At 36.3% G+C, this 17200-nt stretch overlaps 1 protein-coding gene across 1 annotated transcript in view; it reads left to right on the top strand.

The window, feature by feature from the left end:
* Positions 1-17200, top strand: part of NDFIP2 (Nedd4 family interacting protein 2) — a gene marked incomplete at its 5' end in the record, with an annotated part of 53220 nt that overhangs the window by 15644 nt on the left and 20376 nt on the right. The window contains 3 exons of the mRNA XM_081130700.1: positions 10971-11136; positions 13084-13217; positions 15755-15848. Of these exons, the coding sequence (XP_080986826.1) occupies positions 10971-11136; positions 13084-13217; positions 15755-15848 (394 nt within the window). The remainder of the gene's footprint in view (positions 1-10970; positions 11137-13083; positions 13218-15754; positions 15849-17200) is intronic.

Here is a 17200-nt window from a genome sequence, read left to right as displayed (position 1 = left end):
TAGTTGCCTTATGCCCTTGCAAATGAAACTAAATGAAACCAGTCACACACTATTTACCTTCTATCCAGTCTTTGTGTCAGAGGCAGTCTCCACATCTCTGGATTCAGTTTTAGCTAAGACAAAAGTTGGTGGAGGAAAATAAGGGCCCCTGTAAGAGCAGCAGAGTGAATCGTCAAAGGTGGGAGGAAAAACAGAAAGGAATCGTTCTCTGGAAGCTAAAGAAAAACCAGTTAGAATACACTCAGCTGTGTTGAATGTATTAAAGGTTTTTGGGGGGTGAGGACTGAAGAAAAAGGTTTTTGGATTTAATAATTAGAAGGTCAGTGTTCTTAGCAAGAGCTGTTTGAGTGAAAGCCATATGGTAATGGATTAGGAAGGAAAAGAGCATTGGAAGTGCACAGAGTGACGATAGATATCTTTTTCTTTTTCCTCTCAAGATGGTTGTCAGTGAAGGAAGGAGGGAGAGCTGGAAATAGTTTGAAAAGCACTAGATAAGTTTTATTTTAGTGGGGGCAAGTTTTTATTTTTTAAGTATGCCGTGAATAGAATGTGTATGTGGGTAGAGTGAAAGAAGTTAGTGGAGAAAAGGAGAGACGTTATTTAAAGGAAAAATGCTCTTTTGGGAGGCAGGATCTTCTCTGTACAGTTGTCTGGCATTTAGGAGCAAAGAATAGGAGTTAGGATGGATGCCATAAGGATAAATTTAGAGATGCAGAGGGACATAAGTTGGAGGAATTTTTGTTTAAAAACCTGTTTTCCTCTGCGAAGTAGGAAGCAAAGATTTTGACTGAGAGTTCCATGGTTGGAAGTGGGGAATAGGAGAGTGGTGGAACTGAAATATTTGCCATGGTCTGACAGCCCTGTTGGGATCAGAAACTAAATTTGTACTGGCACCAGTCTACACAGTTATGTGATATGTTTTCATCCTTGACCAGGAGAGAGTAGACAGACTTGTCCCAGGTTGGGGCTCACTGGCGTAGATGTGGCAGAAGATATGGGAACTAGGAAATTGAAGGTGAGTGCCATGCAAGTTTTTCAGTTTATTGTCTAGGCTACATAGGATAGAAAGTAACCAGGTGGCAGCAAATGGAAGGTCCAAAGAATAGACATAGTGGAAGCAAGGGAGTGAGAAAGGAAAAGCCAGGAGGTTGTGACCAGGAAGTAAAATGTAGAAATCTAATATTTTCTAGTAGAAGCAGTTCTAGATGAGGTCAGAGAAGAACTGATGTAGTTACTGGACCATTCAACTCTGGGCATTATTACTTCTTCCTTTTATAATTGAGGTGTTAAGTTGGTTTAACCATCTTGTAGACAGATATTTGCTCATTGAGTTATGGTGACTGCCCACAAAAGTTGAATGATTAAATATTTCAAGATCCTGCAATGTGTAAAGTACCACAGGAATCATAGAAATATATGATCCTGAGAAGTTCAGTGCATCCATTACTTGACTAAGCTCTCTCCTGCCTTTTGGTAAAAGAAAAAGTCTAGAAAGCTTAGGGAACTGTGCGTTTAATGTGAAGTTTACTTATGACCTAAACTCTACTGCCTGTTTCAGGGGGATACCAGTATGAATAAACCATACTTTCTAAATTTCAGAAGCTTATGATCTGATTGGAAAGGTAGAAAGAAACATTCCCAAATCTAATCAGGTTGCCAGGGTCCCTAAGCCTCCAGAGCCTCATGAAGCGTAGCACAGAATTGCAACTTGTAGTTTCTTGGAAGGAAATGGTTGCAGTGAGAATTTACTAGCTCTTGTTTTCCATTCCTGTGCCTGAATAGTTGCTTTTAAAACCTCTTGAGCCCTGCCGGGCGTCGCTCAGCGGTTGAGCATCAACCTTTGATTCAGGAGGTCACGCTTTGATTCCCGGTTAGGGCACATGCCCCAGTTTCCGGCTCGATCCCCAGCAGGGGGCGTGCAGGAGGCAGCCGATCAATGACTCTCTCATCATGGATGTTTCTATCTCTCCCTCTCCCTTCCTCTCTCTGAAATCAATAAAAAAATATATTTAAAAAACAAAACAAAAAAACCTCTTGAATTTTCAGATTCTGATTGGTGGAAGGAGGCTTATTTCAAGTCTGATGATATCTATTTTGATATTTTTGCTATACTTTAATGTCTGAGATCTCAGTTCTTTATTATGAAATATACTTCTTAGCCAATTTTGCTTTTTAAACTTTATCAGCTACCACCTTTGCTGACTAATTTTGGTTCATGCAGATCAGAAACTTTCTGAAGAATCTGTCAAAGCATTCTTATTTAATTTGATTAAAGAAACAGAAAGGAATAAAACTTGCCATTATCATTATGTTTATCAAGGCCTATGTTAGATAGGATACCGATATGTTAGCTTGTAAAAATCAGAACATTGGACTATTTAAAAAACTCAGAATTTTTGGTAGTTTTTATAAATTAAAACATTATCACTAAAATGTCTTTTGCTTCGAAAAATGTGTAAGAGCACTTTCTCCAGTGGGATTTCTAAATCATGGTCCCCAAGCCACTTAAGGAAATTTTAAACACTGGAATGGCTCTTTATTATTATTTGTAATAAAGCATAATCTGATGAAAGGCACATTTATCTTGGAATTATTCATTTGCATTAATTTAAACAAATACTGAAAGGTGCTGTGGTGTTCCCTCAGCTGTGTTTCCCTCCCAACCTTACTATTTTTCTATTCATCAATTCTCCCTCCGCTGTCCACAGCAGTTTTGGATACCCTCTAAGTGGATTATCTTAGCTTGTTTTATTGCACATCTTTGACTCAGGCACCTTGCCCAGGAGGAGAGCCATGCTAGTTGGGAACTAGTTGCTGTGCCAAAGAAGAGCCTTATCCTGACGGATGTAGATAGTCAAGGCCTAGTCCTGGAGTGGAGTGGCTTCAGTCTCACCCAAATTACTGTTGTGGGGGAGGAAAAAACTTTCCGCTACCCTCAAGGTTCTTTGCTTGGTCTAATCAAATAAACATGAGACAGATTATCAAGAGAAAATAACCAAATTTAATTCTACATATTATATGTATGTGTGTGTGTATATATATATATATATATATGAGCCCCACAAACATGAGAGGTTTAGAGACAAGGAAATTGAAATATATAAGACATTCTGAGTTAGGAATGAGGTATTGCATTTCAGAAGGAGAGCACATGTTCAGTAATTATTAGTTTGCCCTGCTATCTCAACAGGTAAAAAGTTATTTCTGGTGATAATTCTTATTGTTAGCCAACCTCCTAATTTAAATTCTTCTAGATAGACAGGGAACACTCAGAAGTTTCTTTTGAGTCTGCAGGGTCTTGGTCGCCTTTAGCTCAAAATAATTCTCATAGCACTGAGGCACATCTTGGGGTGGCTTCTTCTGAACCCCTACACTGTGAATCTATAATGAAAGAGGGGTAGAAGAGATTTTAGGGAAACAATCACATGTTTACCACAGGTAACCTAGTTGCTTAAGCCCACAGAATAGATCTGAACAAGTTGCTTGCATTGTAGAGAGACAAAAAACTGTGTAGTGGCCAGACTTTGAAAAATGCAGTCTTTTAAAACTAAATTTAAAATGTGTTATATGGTCCAGCTGGCATGGTTCAGTGGTTGAATGTCAACCTATGATCCAGGAGTTCACCGGTTCGATTCCCTGTTAGGGCACGTGTTTGGGTTGTGGGCTTGATCTCCAGTAGGGGGTGTGCAGGAGGCAGCCGATCAATGACTTTCTCATAATTGATGTTTCCACCTCTCTCTCTTCCTCTTTCTGAAATAAAAATAAATAAAATGTGTTATATGTAACGCGTATTTTGGTATAAAACCACAAAAGGTGAGGCTGAACAATTTCCTGTGATGAAATATATAGACATGTATGATATACATTATGGCCTCATGCTAAATTGATGTGAGCTAGATTGATAGGTTATGGGTACCTTGAGAAGATAAGTGGAAGCCAGCAGGGATCAGCACCCTAAAGACAACCTTAGATGAAATATGACAAGGTACCAACAGAGCACACTCAGATACTTTTTCTCCTGTCTTTTTCCTTCTCTCTCTTTTTTCTTTTTCTTTTGAGGACTCTGAGGTCAGCAGTCTTCTTTAAAATCATATTGACCTGTTGATAAAGATGCATAATTGTGGGGCAGATCTTCCTTTAGGATCTAACATATTTATGTTGTGGTTTTAGCATATAAAAAGATATTTAACCAAAAGTTGAATTCTTTTGAAAACTGAAATTTATATGAGACATTTACTCCATCTGTTTGGCTTATTTGTTGTTCCTTAGAGGTCTTTGGGATATGAGTATGCTCTTTCTCCTTTCCCTAAGGTAATAACTGGTTGTTAGAAATATCAAAATACTTGGGTTAATATGGTTATTCTCTCTCAAGGCTTTCCATTTTACACTATTGTGATTGGTGACCTATATTGTATTTTCTTTTAATTTTAACCAAGGCTGAATCCAAATACTTTGGAGCTTACTTTTATTTTTACAATGTTTAACAAGACATATATAACCTCCACGTTTGTAGAGCTCTCACTTTAGCTGGGAAAAAAGATTGCAAATGAAAGGTTACGTAAATAATTACTATTGTGATATGTGCTCTGAGAAACAGGGTGCTTTAAGATTACATCAGAGAACCCTAATCTGCTATTGGGAGATAAGAAAGGCTTATCTGAGAACTTAGTTTTAAGCTAATATCTGAACAATGTGTAGAACTTAGCTAGGCAGTGCAATTCGGGAAACAGAGAATTGAACATACACAGCCCAGAGCCTTTTTCTGTTTGTGGTTATGTTTAATTTTGTTTAAGAAATGAATTAATGGCCTGGCCAGCATGGCTCAGTGGTTGAATCTCAACCTGTGAACCAGGAGGTTATGCTTCGATTCCTGGTCAGGGCACACATGCCCAGGTTGCAGGCTCAATCCCCAGTAGGGGGCGTGCAGGAGGCACCCAGTCAATGACTCTCTCATCATTGATGTTTCTAGCTCTCTGTCACTCTCCTGTCCTCTTTCTGAAATCAATAAAAACATATTTTTAAAAAATGAATTAATGAGTGAATATACAGGTCTGAAGCTTAGAAAAACAGTCTAGTTCTGGCAATATAAACTTGATCTATTTTAAAATCAGTTTATTGTCCCATTTTCCCCCTTTTAATTTTCCTTAAAAAGCATACATTTTTCTGATTTGAGTTTTTTAAATATATTTTTTATGTTTACAAGTCCAGATTGTGTCATTTTCAACATAAATTGCATATACATTCACCTATGAGAGCTACTGTAATGCTATTACAAAATATCTTATGTTAGAGAAAGCTTTTTATCATAAAATATAATGTCTACCATAACATTGTTGCTTCCGAGGCATGCCAAACCAGAAATTAGCGGTTTCATTTTATTGCATTTTGGTTTTATTAAAAATTTAAAACTTCAAATTATGTTTAGGGTGAAAAATTCAAATAGAGAGTGATGGGGTATCTTCCCCCACCTGCAGCTCTTTGCTGTTTGTTTTGTATCCTTCCAGAAACTTTGATTCCCCATATTTATTACACAAACAATATCTCATTATTTTACAAATTCAATTATACTGTATATATTCTCCTATACTTTTTAGTTGATGTCTTAAGCAGGTAAGAATGGTTTAAAAATGAAACAAAAACTGTTATTTGTTTAAAAGAAAATTTAGTTAAAATATTTGATAAAATATTTTATGACACTTGGTTTTAAACAGGTGTTTTTGCAAACTTGTTCAGATGATGGGGCATCTGGAGCTCATGGTGCTCTCTGTGGAACACTAGGAAATATATTTTCTCATACTAACAAGAAAGGTTTTTACTAGCAGAAATATGCCTTTTATATTATGAAATATAACACTATGACCAAAGTTCTCTACTTTCAAAAGAAGAATCTGAAAGTAGGCATGATTTGCCAGCTTGCAGGGGTTTTTTAAATTAATGTTTATTTGTTGCTTATATTGTCTTTCCTAATTGTTCATATTTTTGCTTTGTTGTATGCTAGCTATCATTAGTGGAAAAGTGTCCAGAGGCAGCAAAGGTTTAGTGGAAAAAGTATTTGGGAAAGAAGGCCTAAAATTAAGAAAATTCTGTATTAGTATTTCTGTGTGCATGAGGAAGACTGCTGTGATTCACTTTTATTGGTAGAAAATCAAAGCCCATTTGCCAAGCAGCAGTGTTGTGTGGAATATCTCCTGAGCTCTTGGTTTAGAAGAACACTTGGGCTATTTGCAGAGATTTCTTAGTCCTAGCTATTATCTTATTCCTAGAAGCATAGATAAGGTAGCTTACTTTCTGACTGGGTGACTAAAATGAGTAGCCGAACTACCAGTTGGTTTTAGTCCAACTCTAATTTGTTTTCTTCTCTAAATCAGGTGTTAAAATAAGGTAGCATGTAATGGTAGAGACTACCATAGGTTTTTACTAGAGTTTTATCTTAGAGTTAGAAGGAAGCTTTGTCATCTATTCTAATATAGTACTAAGGGCAAGAATCCCACTAAATGTAGGTTAACACCTTGCTGACAGGTCACGAGATAACTCGTGTCTGCGCTTACATTTAATTTAAGTAATTGTAAACACCTTGCTGGTGGAAAAGTAGCCGCCAAATGGGGGAGTTCTGGCTTGAAATAACCCATCAGCAAAGTGTTTAACATACAGTTCTTGCCCTAGCCAGGTTTGCTCAGTGGTTATAGCATCAGCCCACAGGCCGAAGGTTCCTGGGTTTGATTCTGGCTAAGGGCAGATACTGCGGTTGCAGGCTTGCCCCAGTTGGGGCTTGAGTGGGAGGCAACCAATCAATGTCTGTCTGTCTGTCTGTTTCTCTCCCCCTCTCCCCCTTCCTTCCTCACTCCTTCCCTCCCTCCCTTCCACTCTCTCTGAAAAAGCAATGGAAAAATATCCTTGGGTGAGGGTTAAAAAACAACAATATACAATTCTTTTGAGGATGAAAGAGATGGGGAGACTGTTAAATTGAGTGGGGCCCTGGAGCAATAGGCGTCAAGTGGGGCTGTCCTAGGAAAACAGGTGTGTGATCATCCTAGTATACAATAGTCTTACTAGATAATCATCCAAGCTCTGCCTGAAAGTATTTATTGCCCCACAGGAAAACTAGTGTTCTAATAATTACAAAGTTTAATTAAAAAATTAAAAAGTTCTTTCATTGAGCTTAAATTTATCTCCTTGCAAATACTAACTTTTCTTCCCAGTTTGTCTTTTGGTGCTAAATATAGTCAGAATATAATATATAATATAGTAATATAATACAAAATATATTAGCTCTTCAGAAACCTTTTTGTACAACTTTAAAAATGATTTATTTTTTTTCCAAAAATCTTACAGTTCTCTTCCTGTAGTTCCAACTTAAGCCCAAATTGAAACAAAGAAGAGAAAAAGAATGACAAGAAAAATGAAAAAAAAAGGCCGTATTACTTACTGGTTAAACCACCGGGCTGTGGTATAGGGCACTTCTGGCTGAACACCACTTTATTAGTACATCCGTACATTCTCACTTGTTACCAGGGAGATGATAAGAAGACCTCGGTTCTTGTCTTCTTGAGGGAAAGATTTCAATCAAGAGACAAGGTGTAGAAAAGCAAGCAAGAATTGATTGCAGCAAAAATGTACTTAGGACAGTGAGGCAAGGAAGGTGCATAGAAGAAGCAGCAGGAGAGCCTAGGCTGGGCTGCTTTGGCTCACTGAGAAGTCAGAGAGAGAGAGAGAGAATGGGGCCTTGGAGACAGGGTCAGGGACCTTGGGGTTCAGGGTGTAAAACTGGGACAAGCTGCCACTGCCCATTGCTCCCCTGATTGCAAGTCTTGTGGGGTCCCCTCGGAGGGGAGGAGATGACGCTGGCTTGCTTCCCAGCGGGGGGAGGGGGTGCGCTGGGTCCTTTGTCCTATTTATCTCTTTCTTGCTCTAGGGAATCTTAGGGGAGGTCTCAGGGGAGTGTCTCAATAGAATATTCATCAGCTTTCCAGGTGCGCTCTTTCAGGGTCCTGGTCTCCACTGATTGGTCGGTGCCAGGGCAGGGGGTCATTAGTCAATGTAGCTGGTCCTGATGCAGCCATCAGTGTCACTTGGTCTGATTTTGCTGCTTTTCTGGACCTGGAACTGAAATACAACTGAGTCCTAGATGTTATCTTTAGGGAGGAAAAGTTCAGGGGACTCGAAACCTTGTGACTAGCTATATGAAAAGTCGGGTCCAAACCGAATGACCAGCAATATGCTAGGGGTGGAAAGGTTCTTGTTTACCCAGTTCTCCCCTTGCTAGGCATCCGGGGCTTTTTGCCCTGGTGACTTTCTGTACCTGGCTCTGTCCTTGCTCTGCCCATGTCTATATGGGCATGTCTACCTATATAACAATCTTGGTATGTTCAGACAACATTCAGGGAGGTCTCTACCTTCTCAAAAGCAAAGCTTTCAGTTATTATAATAATATGTTATCACCTTAAGATAGAATAAAGGACTATAGTATAGGAGACATGCCAATTAAAGTAACAAACAATAGTTTATAAATGGAAAGGTTGGACTTCAGCTAGAGTTAATCATAGTGCTTACTGTTTTCTTATTAAAAACATTCAGTATATATCTATCTATGAAGAGTAGCTACAGATATGTTTAAGACAGCCCTCTTGTCATTAATTCTTTTTTCCTTTAGGCTAAAAAATTGTGGTTCAGTATGCAACTTTACATCACACGGGACACTATATTAAAGATGTTTTCATTTTTTGTGTGCTTTTGCATACGTGTTTTGAGGAGGCTCATAAATAGGACAGGTTATGAGGATAACATTTGAGGTGATGTGTGGAGAGGACACAGAGCCTGGTGCATTGCTGTATATATGTAGGCCCCATCCCATTCCTTCTCTCCCCTCCCCCTTTTTGCTATTTAGATAATCGTTAAAAACAGTAATAGAACCATTACACAGTATGATGAAAGAAAAATTCCCAGCCCAGCCGGGCATGGCTCAGCGGTTGAGCATCGACCTAGGATCTAGGAGATCGAGGTTCAATTCCCAGTCAGGGCACAAGTCTGGGTTGTGGGCTCGTTCCCCAGGTTAGGGCATGCAGGAGGCAGCCGATCAATGACTCTCACATCATTGATATTTCTATCTATCCCTCCCTCTTCCTTCCTATCTCTGAAATCAATAAAGATATATTAAAAAAAAATTCCACAAATGGCATTGTCTAATTTGATAAACATGTAATTTGATTTGAACTCCTGTATGGATTTAGTTAAAAGCCAGTTAAAGTAGGTTAATGTATAGAGGCACCAAAAATATCAAAATTACAATGTTGCATTTAAAGTAAATATGGAAGAGCAATTCTACTTCTGGGTATATAGCTGAAGAAACCCAAAACACTAATTTGAAAGAATATGTGCAGCCATATGTTCATTGCAGTGTTATTTACAATAGCCAAGATATGGAAGCAACCCAAGGGTACATCGGTAAATGAGTGCATAAAAAAGTGGTGGTACGTATATACAATGGAATATTACTCAACCATAAAAAAGAATGAAATCTTACCATTTGCAACAGCACAGATGGAACTAAAGGGTATTATGCTAAGTGAAATACGTCTGTCAGAGAAAGAAATACCATATGATTTTACTTACATGTGAAACCTAAAGAACAATATAAATGAACAAACAAAACAGAAACAGACTTATAGATACAGAGAACAGACTGATGGTTGTCAGAGGGGAGAGGAGTTGGGGGACTGGATGAAAAGGTAAAGGAATAAAGTATACAGGTTGGTAGTTACAGAATAGTCTTGGGAATGTAAAGTAAAGTATAGGGAATACAGTCAGTAATATTGTAGTCACTATGTATGGTGCCAGGTAAGTAGTGGAAATATCCAGAGAAACACTTTGTAAGGTATATGATTGTTTAATCACAATGCTTTACACCTGAAACTAATATAAAATAATATTGAATGTAAAAAAACAACAACACTTTGATTAAATTAAAAAGAAACACAAGGAAATATGGAAGTTCTATGCTATAATGGATAGAGATAGTATTGACTGAGTTACTGGACTTTACTGTTGACATATATAAAGTGTTCATTATAAATTATAACTTTGTAAGAATAAAACTGAAGGTGTTAGGTAGGGCAGTTTAAATAAATTAGTATCTTTTATAAGTTTCAAAGCTTTACTTCTGAGATCATATGTAAAAGTATCTAATTGTTTTCATTGCAGTTACTTGAATAAATTTTGACAGGTTTTAAAAATGAGTGGGTCATTCTAGGGGAGCACATTTATGTATTTGATGTGTAAAGAATGTTTCTTGTGAAGAACTAGAGGAGAGCTGTTTTGTAATACAGGATTTTTTTTTCTTTAGTATAGTTCACCTGCATTTGCAGCATTAGTAGTAGATTGCAAAAGAGGTTTACTTTGTTTTGACACCTTCACTTCTTTTAGTTGATATTCTTAGTGTATATCTGTACTTTACTTTTATTTGCCTTTATGTGCTCATCTAACATTTTTTCTCTTAGAAGTATAATTATAGATGACTAAATTAGGAATTCTCCTGGGTACCTTGTAATGGGAAACATGGGAGATGCTTTGTGACACCGGGGAGAGTGCTGCTAGCCAGGCGGGTGGGGTGGTCTAGTGCCTACTTGGTATTGTGGTTGTATCATTAGGAGTTTTACTTTTCTTTGTAATACACAGTGATTGATACATGGTAGACAGTGTTTACTGTGGGATTGAATTAATCTGAATCTGTTTGTAGTCATGAATATTTTTCTTTGTAAATTTTTAACAATTTGAACTTTATTGTAAAGAAACTATAAAAATTCTTGAGTTCTTAGTGACTAATTAGGTCTCTTAAAATTTTTGTTCATCTTTTTAAATGCTATTTTATTTTCTTTATAGCTAAAAAGTGACCCTTTGAAATGATTTTTAAAAATTAGCATAAATTAAAAAAAATAGAATTACTTTAATATTTCTTGCTTCCTTTATTCTCTTAGCTTCACAATGAAGAGGATAATTCAGAATCATCTACTATAGAGCAGCCATCAACTTCAAACCCAGCACTGCAGATTGTGCAGACTACTCCTTCAGCATTAGTACTCGAAACTGACTCTTCTCCCCCACCTTACAGTAGTATTACTGTGGAAGTTCCTACAACTTCAGGTATTGTTGTTTTTATTATGAAACAACTAATAATGTTTTTAATACGTCATGTTTTTTATTCATTTATTTGTTTTTTACCAGTATCGTTTTTTGTAATTATCATGTCTATTAATAAACTTTGGTTTTATGAATTTTTTTGAAAAAGTATTTTCTCAAGGATAGTTTGTAAAATATTTACTTCATACATTATTTGTCTCATATTGTTCTTTTTAAAATTTAATTGAAAAGTGTAGCTATTTTGCCCGGCCGGGTGTGGCTCAGTGGTTGAGCATCGACCTAGGATCCAGGCGATCAGGGTTTGCTTCCCGGTCAGGTCACATGCCCGGGTTGCGGGCTTGATCAATGACTCTCTCATCATTAATGTTTTTATCTCTCTCTCTCCCTCTCCTTTCCTCTCTCTGAAATCAATAAAGGTATATTTAAAAAAGAAAAGAAAAGAATAGCTATTTAAACTTTCTTGTGTCTATTAGAATCTATTCCCAATGAACTAACATGTAACTTTTGGAAGAAATGAACATTTATAGATGTACATGTATGCATATATAAATATACACAGGTACACACACATACATATATGTGTATGTTTGTGTAAGTGTATCTACTTACATAGTCATAAAACAAGGTGTTATTGATGAGTGTGAGTGAAAATGTGGAACATGTTAACAGAGGTATAGGGTGTACATAATGTTATCCCATACACATGATAATAATTCTTGGACACGAGGCAGTGACTCCTGCTTGCTACTGTTCATCTTATCCTTTCAGGTCATTCTAAAGAACTACCCTCATCTATTTTTCTGGCCACAATTTGCATTTTCCCAGCAACGCTAATTTAATCATTATAGTGTTTTAAATATGATTTTGTATACTATTATAAATAACCTCTAAGTATTTTATATATTCTTTATAAAACATTTTAAAACTCAATTGTTGGAAAACATTTTAATGTAAAAAAAATCTTTCATTATATTTCATCTTTCTTATCTCATATTCTGTAATTAGTGTCATCTACTTCAAACTCATGCCAGCTTTCTCTGGTTATCATTTTTGCTTGTCCAGATTTTACCTAGACCATATGGGATGTGTAAAAAGATCTGGTATTTTTTACACCAAATTTATTTACTTTTTTATGCAGTTAGTGAAAATCATCTCTGTAAAGGTGTACTCACTAGTTAAATTAATAAAGGCTTACTTCTTCTATTTGTATATAATGTTATTTGATTAATGTGCTTGTTCAGTGCCCAGTTTGGTGCACAGTTTTTATGCTGATGTGTATCAGTTTTATTTGTCTTTGGCTATAAGATTTAATGGCTGGATTTGTGCTTTCTAAAATTTATTATGGGCTAACTTTTCTTCATTATTTTACAAGTTTCCAGAGTATATAGTACAGTGAATTTACTACCCTAGATTTTTTTTTTTTAACTTATTTGATGATAATCTTGGAAGAAGAAAATCCTGAAGATGTCTACTTGTGAATGATGGAAGATACCAAAAATGAAATTGTAATCCCTTTGTTGTGTCTACCATTGCTATGCTGTGTATCAAACTACCTTAAACTTACTGGAGTACAGTAGCAATCATTTATTATTCTCAAGGTTTTGTCTGTGAAATTATGGGAAGTAAATTAAATTCTTTGAGCATAGCACTTGCTTACCTCTTTTATCTTGCACTCCTTTTCAAAATATTATTCTTGAGGTTCTTATTTTGTGTATCAGCCTTTAGATAATATTATCAGTCCTTTATCTTTATAATAAATATAGGACTAAGATAATATATATGATTGTAGTAGTAATTTCTATGTTTTATAGCTTATAACGTTGTACTACAATAGCAGTAATTGTCTTTAGTGGCCTGCGTGTTGTAAATTATTAAATTATGTTTTGGCTATAAAAATTATATCAAATAGTTCCTTTTAATGGTTTTGCTCTTTAAATTCCTTTTCTTCAGATACAGAAGTTTACAATGAGTTTTATCCTGTGCCACCTCCATACAGTATTGCTACCTCTCTTCCTACGTATGATGAAGCTGAGAAGGCAAAAGCTGCTGCAATGGCAGCTGCAGCAGCAGAAACATCTCAAAGAGTAAGAAAATTTTACTTCCTTTTAAGAATATTATTTTTATTAGTTGATATGTACATTTAGTAATATAAAAAATAGCAGTCTGTATTTGAGTGTGCCTGTAGATATTTTTAGTATTTTACTACTACTTACGTGTGCCATTTTTTAGTGAAGTTGGTACTCTCCTAGTTAAGTTCACCTCCTCCGTTCCCTGACCTCCTCATTTCTATTTCTGTTTCTTTTGATCTTCCCCTTTATCCTATCTTACCTTGTGGTCATCTTGACCTTATCTTTACCAGTACAATTATCACTTTCCAATTCTTGATTTTAGGCATCTCATGTGCTCAACTTAACCTCCCATCCTTCTGACTCACCCTAGTTGTTCTCTTTCACTTAGACCTCAAGTCCATCAACCTCTCCTCTGTCGATGTCCTTATTTCCCTCCTTATGTATAGTCCATGGTCCATCACTATAATAAATTAGCTTTTTCCCCCTATTCATGTTTTGTATATTAGCATAATCAGTCTAGTGACTATGAGTGAACTCAAGGTAGGTTAAAAAGCACAGAGAAAAAACAAGGCCTTCAAATTAAGTTTTGTCAATTCACTTTTTTTTTCCAGTTCAATTTTATTTTGTCCTTTTAACACTTCCCACCCTAGAATTTTGAATGATGGTCAGGGATTTTACTTGCCCTTTCTCCCTCATCTTCCTATCTTAGTAATGGAGATAATCAGTGATATAAATATATGTTACTACTTGTTATGGTAAAAGGAGTGGCTGTCTCGGTAATGGAGAATCAATAATATACATGTATGATCTTCTACAGCTGGGTAAAGGCAGAAATTATAAATTACATTTTAGTTTGGCTGCAAGCAGGACTAGGGTTTGTTTCCTTTTTTTCTTGCTTCAGACTTTGAGATGTTATCTCAGATCCCTGAATTCATCCCATTTTGTTCAGGAAAAAGACAGAAAAAAATAACTTCACCCAAGAAAGCTAGAACTAGGTAAGGGGCTGAGAGAGGCAGACATTTCTATGTACAGCATTCTCCTCTTGCTGCCATTAGGCCAGAGCCCAGCAAGTAGATTCTCTGGTAATGAATGTTTTTATTGGATGGGTTAGTTTCTTCAGCTACAGACCTTTCCATATCTGCTCCCACCCGCATCCTCCAGCGCACACACAGTTTAACATCAGCATAAATGGCTTTGGGCACATAAGTAAAAGCAGTAAACCCAGATTTATTATTTATTCCCTTTTCCTCTCAGGGAAAAAATAAGTCTCTATTAAAATGGTGGCATAAATATACCTCAGTCAATAAGGATTTTTGATGTTAGGAGGGGAGAATCCTAAAGAAAGATGATAGATCTATGAAGTGTGGAGTTTCTACCAAAATCAACTACATTTTGCTTAGCACATATATGTTTGTGTGTGCATTTGTGTACATGCACACACACTCAGTGAAGTAGACTGCTGGGGTCAGAGACAAAAACTTTATTATTCACATCAATAACTTTAGCCAGAATATTAACATTTTCTCACAGTTTCCTGAGCCTTAGTTCCCACAGGGCAACTCAGAGATGGCCATGTGATGCCTCCACACACGCAGTGTGGAATCCTGAATTAGGGATTCCAGTATTTTCTACTGGTAAAAAAACATGCCCACACCTTTGTTCTGGAGAGAGACATGATCTCTCTCTCTTTCAGAGCAGTCAGCTATATAAACCTCCTTGAAAAGAAAGTGCAAAACAGGGCAGCCAGTGCCTCTGCCTGGAAGACATGCAGAAACATGAGACTCGTGGAGAATTATCTCTGACAGTAGTCCACTATTGATGAACACTTACGTGGTGTCTAATCTTTTGCTTTTATTAATGTTGCTGCAGTGAATTATCTTTAATACATTTCTTGTAAGTGGGAGTATATCTGTACATCTGTACAGTGTATTTGAAGACCTAGAATTGCTGGGTCAAAGGGGGTGTACATTTCTGCTTTTGATAAATATTGCCACCATTGATTATGAAAGTCCTGTTTTCCATTTGACACTAATGCAACAGTGTTACATCTGTCTTTCTTAATATAATTTTCATTAATTCAGTTTATTCAACTTTTATCTTTTTTGTGTTTACCTTTTTTTAAAAAAAATTTTTACTTTTTATCCTCCCCCTAGGATATTTTTTCCATTGCTTTTCAGAGAGAGGGGAAGAGGGAGAGAGAGACAGAGAGAAACATCTGCGTGAGAGAGACACATCGATTGGTTGCCTCCCACACGAACACCTGCAACCAAGGTACGTTGCCCTTGGCCAGAATTGAACCCAGACCGTTCAGCTTGAGGACCGACGCTCTAACCACTGAGCCAAAGTGGCCAAGGCTGTGTTTACCTTTGAAGTTACACTTTTTAAGGGTGCCCATGAAAAATTAACACTTGCTAGACATTGTACTTGTTATCTTATTTTGTCTATACAACAAATTGAGGACATTAGATTTTCTTTAAATTTTTATCTTTATAGTCAAGGTAATAAAGTTGTAATTATTTCAGTGAGCTGTTCTAATGTCTCATGTTTTACAGATTCAGGAGGAAGAGTGTTCACCAAGAGATGACTTCAGTGATGCAGACCAGCTCAGAGTGGGTAATGATGGGATTTTCATGTTGGCGTTTTTCAGTAAGTGATCTTTCTTTTTCAAACTATTTTTGTGTGTTCATGTATTGGCTATGTGTTTTTAAAATAAAAGACAGTGAAGAAAGGCAAATATTGTTAGCATGTGTCTACCTTGTTATGATGTAAACTGTTCCTGATACTAGCTAAGTGTGATCATATGTTACAGTACAAATCCTAGAATTTATTAAACACTTATCGGGTAACTATGTATTGTAGTCATCATGCTAGATGCTGACTGTGTAGAGATATATAAGCATGTTTAGGCTAAATATAGTTTTGTATGAGAAATGCTGCATGACCATTAAGTATTGGAGGAGCATGTAGAATGAAACTATAAATTCTACTTTTGAGGCAGAGGACTTCCATTTGAGTGTCCTTAAACCAGAAGAGAGGTTGGAAAAAGAAATATTCTGGGCAGCTAGAAAAATGTGATTTGATACACAAAAGTATGAAAGTGCAAGTCTTATTTGAAGGGAATGGTGAGTCGTTAGAAGCCCAGAAACCTAAGTTACATTTTGTAATATCTTGCAAAATTCTTAATTTAATATTTGACTTATCAAGTAGACTTAAGATACTTGAGGGTAGCTGTGTTATAGTATTTATTATTTCAGTTTCTAATTGACACATTGTAAACAGTAAATTAGATTATGAAACTCAATAAACTGTTTAAATTGCTAAAATCAGTTTTGAAAACCTGATATTCATGTAGTCTATATATGGTTAATTTCTGCCCTCAGCTTAGATAAATGATTAAGTTTTCATACTTTCTTTGATAGAATGCTAATTTAATTCATTTTAATTTATGATTTATTTTGATAATAAAACTGACATAGTTTACTTAAAGTACCAGATTCAACGTTTAAAAAAAATACATACTTTTTGAATTGAGTTACTTTTGAGTCTGGAAAATCACTGACCTCTTCCTCCATTTTTTTTTTTTTAAGATTTTTTTTAAAAAATTGATTTTTAGAGAGAGAGGGAGAGAGACAAACATCAATGTGAGAGTGAAACATGGATCGGCTGCCTCCTGCACACACCCTACAGGGGATCAAGCCCACAACCCAGGAATGTGCCCTGACCAGGAATTAAACTGGCAACCTTTTGGTGCACAGGAACGACACCCAACCAACTGAGCCACGTGGGCCAGAGTTCTTGCTTACTTTATTTTATTTCATCTTCTGAATCATAGAAGTAGATAACCACTCAGAAATGGGTTTGTGAATGGGGGGGCAGTTATATTTTTCTCTTCAATTTACTGAATTATATTCTTGGCACCAACTAATGTAAACAGTACTTAAATACGATGTTAGATAATGTGCAGAGGAAATGAATTAACACTTTGGCTACAAATAACT

The sequence above is a fragment of the Miniopterus schreibersii genome (assembly GCF_964146895.1).
Source record: "Miniopterus schreibersii genome assembly, chromosome: 2".
In the NCBI taxonomy this organism is placed as follows: Eukaryota; Metazoa; Chordata; class Mammalia; order Chiroptera; family Miniopteridae; genus Miniopterus; species Miniopterus schreibersii.
The sequence above is the reverse complement of the archived record's forward strand: the minus strand, read 5'-3'. Positions and strand labels throughout refer to the sequence as shown.